The sequence below is a fragment of the Aquila chrysaetos genome, chromosome 26 (assembly GCF_900496995.4).
Source record: "Aquila chrysaetos chrysaetos chromosome 26, bAquChr1.4, whole genome shotgun sequence".
NCBI classification, from domain to species: Eukaryota; Metazoa; Chordata; class Aves; order Accipitriformes; family Accipitridae; genus Aquila; species Aquila chrysaetos.
Window position 1 is genome coordinate 15580963 of NC_044029.1, and position 14569 is coordinate 15595531.

At 38.2% G+C, this 14569-nt stretch overlaps 1 protein-coding gene across 34 annotated transcripts in view; it reads left to right on the top strand.

The window, feature by feature from the left end:
- The window catches only part of MDM1 (Mdm1 nuclear protein), a 74648-nt gene that overhangs the window by 52014 nt on the left and 8065 nt on the right, over window positions 1-14569 (top strand). For 32 of the 34 annotated variants that reach the window (XM_041120479.1, XM_041120494.1, XM_041120489.1 and 29 more), the window contains 6 exons: window positions 299-433; window positions 2534-2689; window positions 4730-4863; window positions 7030-7129; window positions 13168-13206; window positions 13578-13753. In XM_041120479.1, the coding sequence (XP_040976413.1) occupies window positions 299-433; window positions 2534-2689; window positions 4730-4863; window positions 7030-7129; window positions 13168-13206; window positions 13578-13753 (740 nt within the window). The remainder of the gene's footprint in view (window positions 1-298; window positions 434-2533; window positions 2690-4729; window positions 4864-7029; window positions 7130-13167; window positions 13207-13577; window positions 13754-14569) is intronic. The other 2 variants (XM_041120499.1, XM_030002927.2) reach the window with 1 other exon arrangement.

Consider the following 14569-nt stretch of genomic DNA (forward strand, 5'->3'; position numbering starts at 1 on the left):
TTCTCTGTTGGGAGAACAGTACTTTTGAGACCAGATTTTGGTTCCACTTAGGTCAATAGGAAATGCCTTTCATGTGCCATCACTATTGATTTCAGTTAAACAAGGATTTAGCCAATAATATATAGACTTTTGGGGGTTGTTGTCTATAATGAGAAAATGTACTTTGCGTTCATTTAATTCATACAACCAAACCCCAAACCATTGGTTTGAAGGTGTGCATTGAAAGATATCTGACTTGCAAAACATTGTAGGAAAGGGAACAACTGGTGTTATTTTTTTTCTTTTTTCATATTGTCAGCTTCACAGAGTCCTTCAGAGGAAAGCGGGCATGAATATTTCACGTTTAAATACTTTTCCCAGAAATTCTGAATATCAAAGCCAATTTGTTTGGAAGAGTCCTCATGAAAAGTCACCAATACTTGCAGCTGAACAGGTAACTTTAAAGAATCCAGAAAGTAAATGAATACTTTCTGTTATGTATCAGCAAAGTTGCTTACCTTCCAAGATTTCCTTTCTTCCTCTTTTGGCAGGGGAATGACAAACTTGAATGTTGTTACATGGGGTTTTTTTTTTTTCTCTCAATATACAGAAGTGCAGTATAATTAGATTTGTTTCCCTGTGATTCTGTATTGTAGTCAGGTCTAATTACTCATTCTCCTTATCCCTGGTTGTATTCCATCCTTTCTAACAGGACCATTTTTTTCTGTTTGCATTAAGTTACCTTAGGAGCACTAAGATCCTACTCAATGTTACACTTAATTTTTATAATTTTTATGTTATCTAGCATATAGCTAATCAACAGAGGAATGTTCAGGTGTTCTGTATTTTAACAACATGTCTTGCCACTGAAATAATTCAGGTTTCACTATTTATTCTCATGGTCTTTTATGGGTTACCACAGTTTCTTATTCTCAGTCTCCATCTTTGTGCATATATACTTCCAAGCTCTAAAGTGCACCTCTGTAGTGTTTTTTTCTTTCATGAGAACTGTTTATATTTAAAAGTGGAATCTTCTGATTTTAAGATACTATTGTGGCATTTTAATACATCTCATGAGTTTTGGGACTTTGTAGGATTGGAAATGCTGCTATTTCTGATCAGACCACAGAGTAACTCTGATTGTGAGATTGCTTTGTGTTTTCAATTCATTGTTACTGGGATCAGGACTTCGGAGACTCAGTCCATCTTTTGGTCATTTTACAGTATAAAATAGGCACTTTGCTTTTATTTTATCTTCTGTTTCTTCACTAGGAGCATATACATTAATGGGATTACTGCAGATAGTGAGCTCTCTGTTTTTACCCACAGGTAGCAGATTTGTTCAGTAACAGCTTTCAGAGGCAATAAATGTTGATAACCAGGATCGATCACTGTCCTGTCTTTTTCTGCTGGAATGCCAAGCAGGTCGACTTACTGTGAGATACCTGTTTCCCAGCAGTCCCTTATCCAAGGAAAACTCACTGAAATGCATGACAACAGTACAGAAGTCAAAGGACCATTTGAGGAAGAGGCAGATCACAGAAAGTCACCTTGCAGAAAATTTCGTAGAGAATTCCATTTGATTCTATTAGAAATCAGTTTGATAATTTAATTACTGATGCTTTTGAACATTGTGCTATTTCAGAAGAAAGACTGAAATCTAAACCCTTTTTTTCACAGCTTATACAGAATAAGAAGCTGTAAGAATAAGTCTATAGGCACTATAAATCCTTAGATAAATAGAACTTAGAGACAATCTAAATATGTATAAATGTTTGCAGGTTCTAAACTTAAGATTAGAATTTCATGAGAAAAGTTATATATATTAACAAACTGATATTCTTTTGATTGCTATTGATATAATGGAGAATATATCTAACACTGAATACTGACAGTACCTTTCCCTTGAAGAGGTTCTGTGAAAATATCAAAGTTATCCAAGTTAGGTTATAAGTCAGACCTAAACTCTCTTAGCAAAGCTGGGGAAAATGTATGCTTGTGACATAGGACATGGTCTTTTAATTAGGCACCCCATGAGGAGATGATACCTGACTGCGTATTAGGCAAATTCTCCACCTTGGTTTATAATACCGTATTGACTGAAAAATAGTGGATAGGTCAAATTACACAAGTCCTAAGCTTCCAGTTCTAAAACACAGAACAGTTGTCTGTTACTTGTGGACTAGGCATGTACTGAGGACTCATAGGGAAGTTTAATGGCATATGTTTTAAAAAATAGGATCCTACATACAACTCTGAAGGTGAACTGTCTTCCCAAATAAACGAAATCTCTGTTAGTGAGCTTCAGTAAGAACAGCGTTTGACCACAGGTTTAACTGCGTCTGACTTGGTTGCTTTTAAATGTATTTTTATCAATTAAGTTTCTCTTTAATTTGTCCTGGAAGTTAATTAGTCTGCACTTGCTGTATTTGTACACGTGACCGTCTCTGCTCTTATGTGAGTGTATTTGCATGAAGTGGTTAAGTGATTTTGAAAATTTAGCCTGAAGGTAAGCAAATCACACTTTGTTGTTGTTGTTTTCTTTCCCCCCCAGGTTATTAGCAACACAAGTAAATCCATACCTCCATTTAAATCTCCTGCAATTACTTCTGAAACTGCACATGAGAGAAATTTCAAAGGGTCTCCTCCTGTTAAGGGTCCACAAGAAAGAGGTGGTTCAGAAGAGAAAGAATTTCCAGTTTGTGAACAAGTATACTTATATAATTTTGATTGTTCTTTTCTATAATGCAGGGGTGGGTTTATTGTGAAATTTTTTAGTTTAGTTTTAGAGCTGTTGCTAATGACACTGGACTCAGTAGTGGTTTTGCTATAAAAGACTTAAAATAACACTGTACAGCTCTGTTTGCTCTTACGGGTTTCTGTAGTGGGTTCTGTAGTTTCTGTAGTGCATTTGTTCAGTTTACAATGACATTTTAAGTGTGTTTTTCCTGTCACCTTAATTTATGAGTTTTCATGTGTGGGGTTTTTTTTTTTTTAGTTGAAACTTTGTTTCTGGTTGTTAGGATAGTTTCTGAAATCTAGATCTCTGATTTATACTCTCATTGGTACCAGTGCAGTCTCTTGGTATGGAGGAGGGCTGGATGGGAGGTCTGGAACTTTTTGGATCTCATAAATCAGACATAGTGTACATAGTGTGAATTAAAAAAAAATATTTTGATGTATGGAAGATGCCACAGTTAGAACTGATTTTCAGCCAATAGTAATTTGAAGAAACATGGAGGAAAGGTTACAATTCATTTCCCTTTGCCTTGATAAGTTGAAAGGTGAGTAATTGTGTTTAGGAGAGGGCTATAACAGGACATTGTGTAGTCTGCGTAGGCTCTGTTACTCAGTTGAAAACATTAAAATGTCTTTTATGAAAGTAAATTGGCTGTCTGAGGCCTTGCGTTTCCTTGTCTTGCTCTTGGCTTGGACAAATTTAAGTGGACTTTTAGGAAACATGACTATGGCCATTCTACCAAATACATTTAATGAAAAGAAATTGTTTCAGGTTGAGACCTTTTAAAAATAGGTGAGAGCAATTTAGGCTGCATGACAGCTAACCTATTTTCCAAGGTGGACATGTGAATGTCTATTTTTGTAGCAAGCTGCCAAGTGTAGTGTTGTCTAAATTCCTGCAGGTTAGCTAGTCATCCTTCAGGTAGAAGGACCATGTATGAGTCTCTTCAGTATCCATCTCTGTTCCTTGATAAACAGAAAGAGCCATTATCAGACAACATGTTCACTAAGACCATTACTGAGCAAAATGCATACTTAACATGCAGTGCCTGTGGCTCAGTTTAAGCCATTGGTACATTGGAGGTTCTTAAAGATGATTGTTGGCTTGGAGGCTTTATCATTTAAAACTCAGACCTGCCCAGTGCTTTAAATCTGGGAGTGAGGAATTTTATGTCCCCTTTTGCCTCTTCTAGCAGATGTGAGGAAAGCTTGAAAGGCATGGGAAGCATTTCTTTGTTTTTAACACTGGAAATTCAGGTTATGTTTTCCCAAGAGAGCTACTAAAGTGAAGGAAGAGAAGACATGAGAACGGAATTTTGGTGAAAGTGTCTGAAACACTTTTTGTTTATACCAATATCTCTTCTCCGATGAATATCTTGAAAAAGTTTGGGGGATTTTGGTGGGCTTTTTTTTTTTCTTTCCTTTTTTTTTTTTCCTTGAATTTGAACAATATCTGTAAAGATCTCTAGCAGAATCAGAAATCATGCATGAGATTTCCAAGAGGATAAAACAAGCGTGAAAAAAAATACCTTTAATGTGAAAACTGAACAAGTTAATCTGACCCTTTATAAACCAGAATGGCAGCCAAATTAAAAATTTGCCTTTTGGTTTATTATAAATTGGTCTATATTGCTTGACTATAAAGCTAAGAGTTTTTGGTTTTTTATTTATTACAAATCCCAGAAATATACATGTTAAGTCTTACACAACTCGGGTTAGAATGCGCAGGTATCGTATTATTTTATTTCTGTTTCATGTTAAATTCATTTTGTAAAGTGTACAAAATGGATCAACTAACTAAATGGATGTTGCACTCAGAATTTTAGCTTTGGCATTTTGCTAGTTTATTTTTGTGTTAACAAAGGAATGTAATATTCTTGTTTGTATTAAATATGCAAAATAGCTAACACTATAATAAATTAACTTTTTGCAAAAGCTTGATGTCAAAAGGAATATGAGGGTTTTCAGATTGTTAGCTAATGTGGTATTTTTAAAATTATCTTTGCCTTAGAGTAAGAGGGAAGAACCGTTTCAAAAGCCAGCAGAAGATGCAGCAAAACAAGGGAAATCAGAACAGAAACATCCTAAACAAAAAAATAAGCAACATATCAGTCCAAAGCCCCTCTCTTTACATACAAGTCATGGGTATGTATGAAATAGGAAAACCTAGCCTAGTGAATAGGTGTACAGCAGCCTAGTATTTAGACCGATGGACAATGGACCTTTAACCATGCCATGCTACAGTTGCAGGGCAGGTGCCCCCTTGCAGTGCTGGGATTGAGCTTCCTCTGGGTACATCTAAACCTGGTGTTAATTTCCATCCCCTTCCCTGGGCAGAGGCAGTGGAAGCTTTGTAACCACACTCGTTCTGTTGAACCTTCTGATGCAATAATAATATTATTAATAAATTCAACATGAATGAAATTTAATTGGTGCAGTGCTGCTACTAGACTTTCAGCGAGTGTTTTGGAAGTTGTAGCCACCTTTCAAACTGCTCTCCTGTGCTTGCTCCACGCCTTAAAACTGTGATGATTGTAACTGATGTCTGCTTTTTCTAGTCTGTACCACCTTCTGTCCCAGAGTAACAAAAGCAAACACATGAGGTAAAGGGAAGTAAAGAAATCTGTCCCATTTAGGGTAATCTGACAAGCACAGAAACAAAATGAAATTGTATGTTACTGAGTGCTATCAAAGTACCTTTTTCTTCTGCCACATACCTACATTGCAGGAACTGAACTCATGTTTCCATTTTCTACACATCTGAGATACCCTGAGAGAAATAAAAGCCCAGAATGGATGTAGGTTTTAAAATGCATAAATTAATCCATCTCTCCTGTCTTTGTGCTTAATGTCCCAGTGATTGCTTTCATTCACATGACTTTCTGGCAGTGTTAAGGCATTAGATTAAAGATGGTAGAGGAGACTTACCTAGGTCTGAATGCTGTTGGCTATTGGGAGATAATTACAAAATGATCACCTAAAATTCTATGAAGTAAAATTGCTTTATGAAAAGGTGAGTGGCTATAGTGTAGTTAAAACCTTTAACTCTGGTTTTTGTAGCTCTTTGACATAGTAGATTGTAGTCTATTTTGCAGTGAGTAGTGTGTAAAATTCTTCATCATTTGCTATGATTTTTTCATTTAAGGACAAATTTCTGCCTCTTATGTCTTCAGTGTGGTAGCACAAGACAAAGGTTTCCAAAACAGTCACTGGGCAAATAGCTGTCAAAATGTGCAAGTTCTCAATATGCAGGCAGGACTGTCACTTTGTATGCAAGCTGACTTGCATGGCCTGCTTTTGCAGCAGAATGACTGGGATCAAGGCACAGCAGTGATGTATTTTTTGAGCTAATCCATTAGTTTTGCAACCAAAACTGAAGGAATTCTGTCAGTTTCAAAGAAAGGGGCATATAGAAAGAAATTTTGAATATAAAGGGTTTTTTTACCTTGGTATTTTTCTTTCTACAAAGGTGCATTTATTCTCTGACTTCGGGTTTTAGGATCTATTTCTGAAGAAGGACTGAAAAAGAGGGCTTTTTTACCCAGTGCTGTATATATTAAAATAAAGTTAGTAATGTTCTGAAGCAAGATTAAAGACAAAAACCTTTCTAGATTTAGGCTGATAAATCCACAGTTCAGTGCTTAAGGACTTGAGGTATTTCTTATTGCCTGCTATAGGTTAGATGGTGTTAATTTGTCTGCGTATGTATGTGTGTGGCAGAAGGCAAAATGAATCCATCTTTTCAAGTACTGAGGCCTTTTGAAGATCAAAGGCAGTAGGACATAAATAAATTATACTGACCATTGTTCTGGTAGTCAGGCGTTTCTAGCCCCAGCAGTTCACCCCACCCATATGCAGAGCGCCTTTAGAGTGGAATTCATAGAAAGAAACATCTCGGACACATTAGTGCCAAACGAGGCATTTTTACTTAAATGCACCTTCATCAGTGGCGTAAACCAAGAGGCTTCACTTTGTGTTTAAGTAATTGAGGCTTATGTGTGTATTATGTTCTGCTGATTTGGCTGTCAGGGCAAAAGCTTCTGGTAGAAAGGTTGTGAGGAAAAACCAACAGGAGTAACTACTTGGAGAGCTGTCAACTGTGAATGACCTTTTTTGTAGCTTTCCTAGTTGTGTTGGTATGGATGAGCTGTGTTTCAAAGCATGCATTTTTTGCATTTCAGCCCTGGCATTTAAGTGCAAGTATACTTATGATTGTTGATAGAACTTTAAAAGTGCTCTTAAAGAGTATTCTGGATGTCAAGCTTTATTCTTTCTGTCTTTTTTTTCCTCTCCTCATTCTTGATTTCTTAGGAAGATGAACACTGAATATAGGTCAAAATTTTTGTCTCCAGCCCAGTATTTCTACAAAGATGGAGTTTGGTCTCGAATCAGGAGTAAAGTTCCCAACCAAGTGAGTATTCTTAAAAACCTGAAGCCTGAGTATGCTTTGTGTTTTGATTTTTTGTATGCAAAAAACTGACTTGTGGTGTTTATAAGATACAGTTTTCAGATTGTAATGCTAATGACTCAAGTTCCCAAAGGTGAGTATACAAAGAAAATTAGGTTCTGACAAGCCAGTATAATATGTAGTAAGAAAAAAAAAAAAAGAGACAGTGTGACTTAGAGAATATATTAATGTGACATGCTGTCCTGGGGGTGGGAAATGAGCGGTTCAGATCACTTAAAGAATCACCCCCAATTGTATGAGCAATAAGAAAATGATTTAATAGAAATTTATATGGAAGTGCAACCTCAGAGAATTTGATGGCAAGGTTCACTCTATTACTTAGTACATGGATAAAATGCACACAGGAAAATTAAGTTAGAATCAAACTAAACTTATGTATATAGGGACCAAAAATGTAATAGGGTAAAAGGGAATGTTACAAAGAATTAATTTCTTGTGATTTGTGCAGAGATCAGGAATGTGGGAAGGGGTAAGGGAGACCCTCCCGTTGAGTCACGAGGTTCAGAGAAGAACCCCTTGCTTTCTAGATTCCTGTTGGAGCCTAGATGTGGCTGGATTGACTCCTAGTCCCAGACTTAGTCAGTGGTTTATGTCTAAAGGGATAATAATAGCAGCCTAAAATTCATTCACATTTGAAAAAAATCACGACTGAAATAGTACACACACACATGCATAAAGGCACTAAGAGAGATACATAAGCAATTAAAAGAGGTATACCTGTTAAAAATTCCCCTCGAGTTCAGTGGAAATATTCACGTCGAATGCTTCAGCATCATTCTCAATGGGTGAAGGGTTGAGCCTCAGGGAGCGGAGAGTATCAGCCCAGGTCCAGTTGGCTTTTGGCCACAGACCTCTGATCTTTGCCAGCTGAAGAGTTTGCGAGCTCTGAGAGGCGTCCTGCTCAGAGGGAGATGCTGGTCACAGCCCACTGTGGTCCAGGAGAGCTCAAAGGGCCTCACTTAGTACCACTGCTTATAGGTTCGGGAGATGATTGACTTTTGTCATCCACAAATTGCTGGAATCCCAACTGCGCTGGAAAATTCTGAGACTAGCTTAAAACAGATACGGGATGCTCCAAGATTGTCAGGGGAGGACTGTAATGTCTCAAGGTTGTTATAAGAGAGAACTGGCTGCAGGTTGTTATGAGAACTAGCTATCTCTACTCCTGTCCCCTGCCTCCGTCGTGTAGCAGGAGTCCACGAGACGCACAGCATACCTCCCTGTCTTAGCTGTGTAAGAGTTCCTGACACAGTCAAGGGTCGCTTAACTGCCTGACACTTATGCTAAGGCCTAGCGAGCCTTCCCAAGTTCGTGAATCAGACTGGGGAGGGGGAAGGAAATGTACCGCCACACATGCAAAGTGAGGGGGGAGCTTTGTTTCCCTTACAAATCGGCATCACGCAGGACAGAGTCTCTTGGAGCAGATGATTGTAGCATTGATGTTCAGTGCAGTTGTAACAAGCGTTAAGTTTTCAAAATGTAGAATTAGGTGATTCCAAGGGAATACAAGGAAAATGCCAATATACATATCAGCCTAGGTCAGCTTGACTATCAAGATCAGCTTGTTAGCTTGCCATGCTGAATCCATTCAAAGTGGTCGGCTGAATTCAGTCATACACAACACAAAATTAAGAATTTCTCTTGCAAGTCAGCCAATCTAAGTATTTTGATGTAGTTTATTCAGTAACTATGATCAGTATTATACTGAACCCATTTGACAGAACTCTGAAAATGCTGAACAGCTTCAGGACTGTAGGATTTCTGAGCAGGATTATTGAGTATGGTTTCCTGAATTAGTCAAGTAAATCAAAACCTTTAGCGGTGTGCGAAGAAACTGCTAGAGCTAGTTCTGCAACTGTCAGATTTCACTGAAGTGACTTGGGCTTCTCCCAGCTGATAGAGGGAACCTTCACGAGACACTGTGTGTTGCTAAATGTGTGGCAAATGCTTGGAAATGTGAGTTTCCTTACCAGTTGGGACCAAGCTGATGTGGAAGATAGAACCAGAGCAGATGGCTCTAGGGTATTGGGCTTTGAGATTTTGGAAATAACATTCTCTGGGAATTGCTGGCGTAGTGCAGTAGCATTCAGTTTTATGTTTTCTCACTGGACTTGATCTAGCAAGTAATTTTATTTCTCTTTTTAGGCAAAAAGAAATCTATATTGAATATATATGAAATACTGAATGAGAACTAGGTCTCAAAGTTTAAAGTATATTGTAGTTTGAGATAATTCATAATCAGATTTTGTGTATGCATGCATGACATAATCCATTCTGTGAAAACAGCCTCATGAGAATGTTAGAGGACTAAAACCAAGCAATATTTTTATTTTTTATATGTATTGATATATGCATTAGACTTAGTCTTACCATCACTAAGGCTGTAGAGTAATCTAAACTACTGCATGCAGCCTGACTGTAAGCAGTATACAGAATGTTTCTGTAGAATATTATGTCATTTTCCTGGCATGTAAGGCTTTTGTCTGGAGACTGGATGTTGCATCAATAGCGTTCAAAACAGTCAGGAGCAGTGCTCAGCTTCAGGAGCAACTGACTGGTAGGCAAGAGAGGGGAAAGGGGCGGATTGCCTTGGAGTAGGTTGTGTTTGCAGCACAGCCAGCTGGGAGGAGTCACTGCAGCAGAGTCAAGGGAAGGAATGAAGAGACTGCAAGTGAAGGATCCGTGTTCTGCTTTACCAGGCAGGATCCTTTTTAGGTTGTGTTTGAGAGATGTAGGAAGTAAATATATGCGGCATTTAATTAGAGCGTACGAGAAACAAAGAAATTCCCACTCTGTAGATATGTGGTTTGGATATGTCTGACTTTTCCATGGAGATTCTCTTGCTGACAAGGGAATTGCAGAGGAAACTAGAAGGAAGTCACTTGGGAGTAGGCATGAAGAATTCAAAAAAGAATTATTAGGATTTTTAGGGCCTTCTAAACGGAAGAGTTGTGCTGGGTAGCTGGAAGAACCAAATTAATTTTAAGACTATAATAAATGTTTTATTGATGACAAATATGCTTAGATTACATGCACTTTTTAATGTATGCATACCTACATTAGATCCTAGTATGAATTCTTGTAGAAGAGACTTTTATAAATGGAATTACCTGGATTTCTCCTCTTTCTCTCAGACTTTAAATCACATGCCTGTAAGCATATGTCATGGTTTAACCCCAGTAGGCAGCCGAGCCCCAGCCAGCCGCTCACTCGCTCCTCCCCAGTGGGATAAGGGAGAGAATCGGAAGGGTAAAAGTGAGAAAACTCATAGGTTGAGCTAAAGACAGTTTAATAGGTAAAGCAAAAGCTGTGCACGCAAGCAAAGCAAACCGAGGAATTCATTCCCCACTTCCCATGGGCAGGCAGGTGTTCAGCCATTTCCAGGACAGCAGGGCTCCATCACGTCTGACGGTGACTTGGGAAGACAAACGCCATCACTCCAAAGGTCCTCCCTTCCTTCTTCTTCCCCCAGCTTTATGTGCTGAGCATGACGTCCTATGGTCTGGAATATCCCTTGGGTCAGTTGGGGTCAGCTGCCCCGGCTGTGTCCCCTCCCAAATCCTTGTGCCCCCCCCCAGCCTGCTCGCTGGCAGGGGAGTCTGAGAAGCAGAAAAGGCCTTGAGGCTGTGTAAGCACCTTTCAGCAGTAATTGAAATATTAGTGTGTTAACACTGTTTTCAGCACAAATCCAAAACATAGCCCCATACAAGCTCTGCAGAAATGTAACTGTATCCCAGCCAAAGCCAGTACAGCATATCAAACCAGTTTTGCTAGTAGACAAAGAATAATATTTAGGTTGTGTAAATGTGATACTGTGTGGGATTTTTTTCTATATAGAGTTTTTTTAATTTGCTATTGTCTTGTTAATATTTCCATATATATCATTGAGGGTTATAACTCTTCAAAAAGAAGTTCTGGGTGTAGTGAAAACAAAGAGCAATATTAAAGCTTGGAATTTTCCGGTCTTCAAGACAGGCTGGAAGAAAACCAAGGTTAATTCTTAAAACCTCTGTTAATACAAGAATACAAATGCTGATAGACCTGATCCTTGGCTAGGCTTTTTTTTTTTTTTTTTTTTAAGCATCCATCAATATTTTTGTTTTAAGAACTACAGGATGGCATCCAGCATGGCTAAAAGAGTAGGACTGAATAAAATATTTCATTCACAGTTCAGACATAAAAAAGAATCTAGCCATTTGACAAATATGTAAAGAGCAGATTAATGAAAGTATTCATTACTTGGAAAAAGTGTCAAGTGCATCGGTGTTACTGTAAAGCAACAAAGGTACTTTGGCCATTCACAGTATAGGCTGCCCAACAGTCGTTTTGGTTTCTACATGATTCCATGCCTGTTCCTGTACTAATGCACTGACGTGAAGAGAAATGTTCTTCAAAGCTTTATCTAACCTCTGCCTCTGACAGCTTGTTGAGACTCACCCCCGCTGAAGGTGCCTACAGAACATCTTTTGCATATGTGATTAGATGATAAGCTCTGACTGATTCAGTCTAGTTTCTCCCTCGGCTGTGACTGCACATGCGTAATTTTGTGTCCAAAGCAGACTTTCTGAAGTTCTGAGCCCAAACAGGCAAAGGCTGTAATAGAATCCTGATATGACCTTAGCTGTAGTGATTACTCTTAGACCTCTACAATATATTGTTAAGGGTTGCTTTTCAGCAGTCAAATGAAAAAAAATCTCTTTGAATTATGCTTTTGAAAAATTAATGTGGGCAATTCACAATCACAGTAGGACTCTCTGGGGCCTGTGTCCTGCTGAGATAATGCTGCCTGCTGAGTCGCTGGAGGAGATGGTTGTCCTTTGTACTTCTTCACAATTTGCTGGAGACATAGTATTCTTCCTCCCCCTGCAGTGTCCTGTTGCTCTGGATTTATATTCCTTCTGTTGTGGCTATCATAATTAATTTTTCATTCTTCTACTTAAAGTGAATAATCCAGTAGATCAATTGCACCTCAGACTTTAAACTCTCATCTTAAAATAATAAGTATATATTTTAATGGGCTATTCTTTGGAAGTTTAGTGGGCCATATTGTGAGATGTTAGCTAGTGTGGGCTAAGTAGATTTCCATCTGCTACATCCAGTTACTTTTAGTGGGTTTAGCGGAATTTGGCCCACTTAACTCTGTTCCTTGCAGGAAGAACGATGTGAAGTCTAACATGAAAGAAGAATAAATAAGAAAAGCTATGAAAATGTGCTAGAGGAGGTGTCAGTATTACTTTCCTGCTCTTTGACAAAATACTTATTTCCTGTGAGCCATTTTTAGTGAGCCAGAATTCACACAACAATATCACAAAGTTATTTTTGATCATTTAAACATAGAAGTTTTGTTGTTGCTTTCTCTTCCTGCACTTCAGTTGTGTTTGGGTGAAGGACACAAGACAGTGTGAGTGTTAAAACAGTTTTAACCATAAAAATTGATGGTGTAAAATCAGCAGTATAATGTCTAAAGAGAGGGCTTATTCACTTTTTTTTTAAGACTAAACCTGACATCTCATTCTTACAGTTACTGATAGCCTAGAAGGAATGCTTTTGATAATATGTCTTACATACAGAAGCACCAAGAGTTCTTATGTAATCATCACCTCCTCACTGAGATAAGATTAATGTAGCTAGAGACAGTTGTGGTGTTCACAGCATACAAACTCAGTATTACACATGCACATAGACCTATTGACTTGAAATAATCATAGATTTGTGTGTGGTGAATGTATTTTTGGGTGTTAAGGCTTAGAAATCTAAATTAACTTCTGCAAGCTTGGCAAGACTGGTGAAATACCAGTGCTGATGTATTTGTTTTACAGCTTTTTACTGAATCTCAGGGAGGCAGCATAGAGCTATGTTGACAGGTTTTTAGTATTTAATTTCTTTCTTAGACTGAAATAATGTTACAAGGGTGATAATAACAATACAGTGTTGAGAGAAAAATAAGAAATTTTAAAATAATTCTGTATTCCTCTCCTTAGGCATCTCAAAACACCTTAAATTCCATGTGGTATATGGAGGTTGGTTGCATCTAAGTTCCTGTTTGAATGTTTGGAGCACTGTGTCTGAGCGCTGATGGAAAAACTAGAATCCAGCACTACACTTATTCATAGTTGCTGCATAACTTTTTGTGCTCATTGAATAAGTAAATGACAATTTTGCTTTGGCTTCATGGCTCAAACATGCTTACTAAATACACGCTTTTGTTATTTTTTCTTTCCTTTTGTTGCATTTACTGCGGCATGCAATGTTAGTGCTGTGGGTGGCCCTGTATTATGAGTAACTTGCATTTCTCCTTTGGCTGCCATTAGCTAATGCAAATATGTTATAATGTTATAGCCTATTAGTGAACTTTAAATAGACGTGCAACTTATGAAACCTTGATGTGCAGGTGAGAGAACTTCGAGAAAGAGCAAAGGCTTACAGGCAACGAGTAGAAGGAACACACTTCTCCCGATACCATCTCAATCAGATCCTGTCCGATAATAACAGTCTTTGGGATGTGTCCTCAAATTCTAGTTCAGAAGAAGGCATCAGCAACAACATCAGAGCATTAGATCTTGCCGGGTAAGGTGGTCATTCCTGCCTATTATTCTGTAGCTTTGAAACAGAGCAAAATGCTGAATATAGGCTTAGCATAGCTGTGAGATCTTGGATGTTTGACTGTAATCAAGATGCGATTGGACAGGGTGCTAGATAATCTCATCTAGGCTCCCTTTCCCCAGGAAAGGTTGGACCAGATGGTCTTTCAAAGACCCTTCCAACTTGGACTGTTCTCTGTTTCTGTGATATGTAAATTCTCTGGAACAGATGAGGGCATTTACCTTTTCACAGATACATCAGTTGATCTGTGCTCAAATAGAAAATGAGGCACAGTCCAATCTTCTGAAAGAAGAGGAGGATACTCCTTTGTAATTCTCCATGAATGCATATTTAGCATGGCAACCTCAGTCCCATCAAGTCTGGAGGAATTTCACACTGAGTCATATTGAAGTAATACTCTTCTTTCCACTGGAATGATATGAAATACATTTTGCCTACTCGGATGTTATCAATGTTCTTGTCAGGAATGGTGTACAACCATTTTCTCCTTTCTTTGAAGGCCATCAGATATTAAATCCCTTGCTAGGAAAATTCAGAATTAGCGTTTTTGTAAAATGTACAGACAGCTATTGCTGAAGCAAGGAGAAAAAAAAGCACCGTTTGTGTCTTCTCTGAGATCTGATATTTAAAAACAGTGCCTTGGATGCCTCTGTCTGCAGTCCACTTAGACTGCTGTATGTGCACTGCTTGTGTGTGTGGGAGAGATCTACCCATTTGTATGACTGTAGCTCTAATAAGGATTGGGGGTTGACATGTAAAAGAGTATTTATTACACTATAA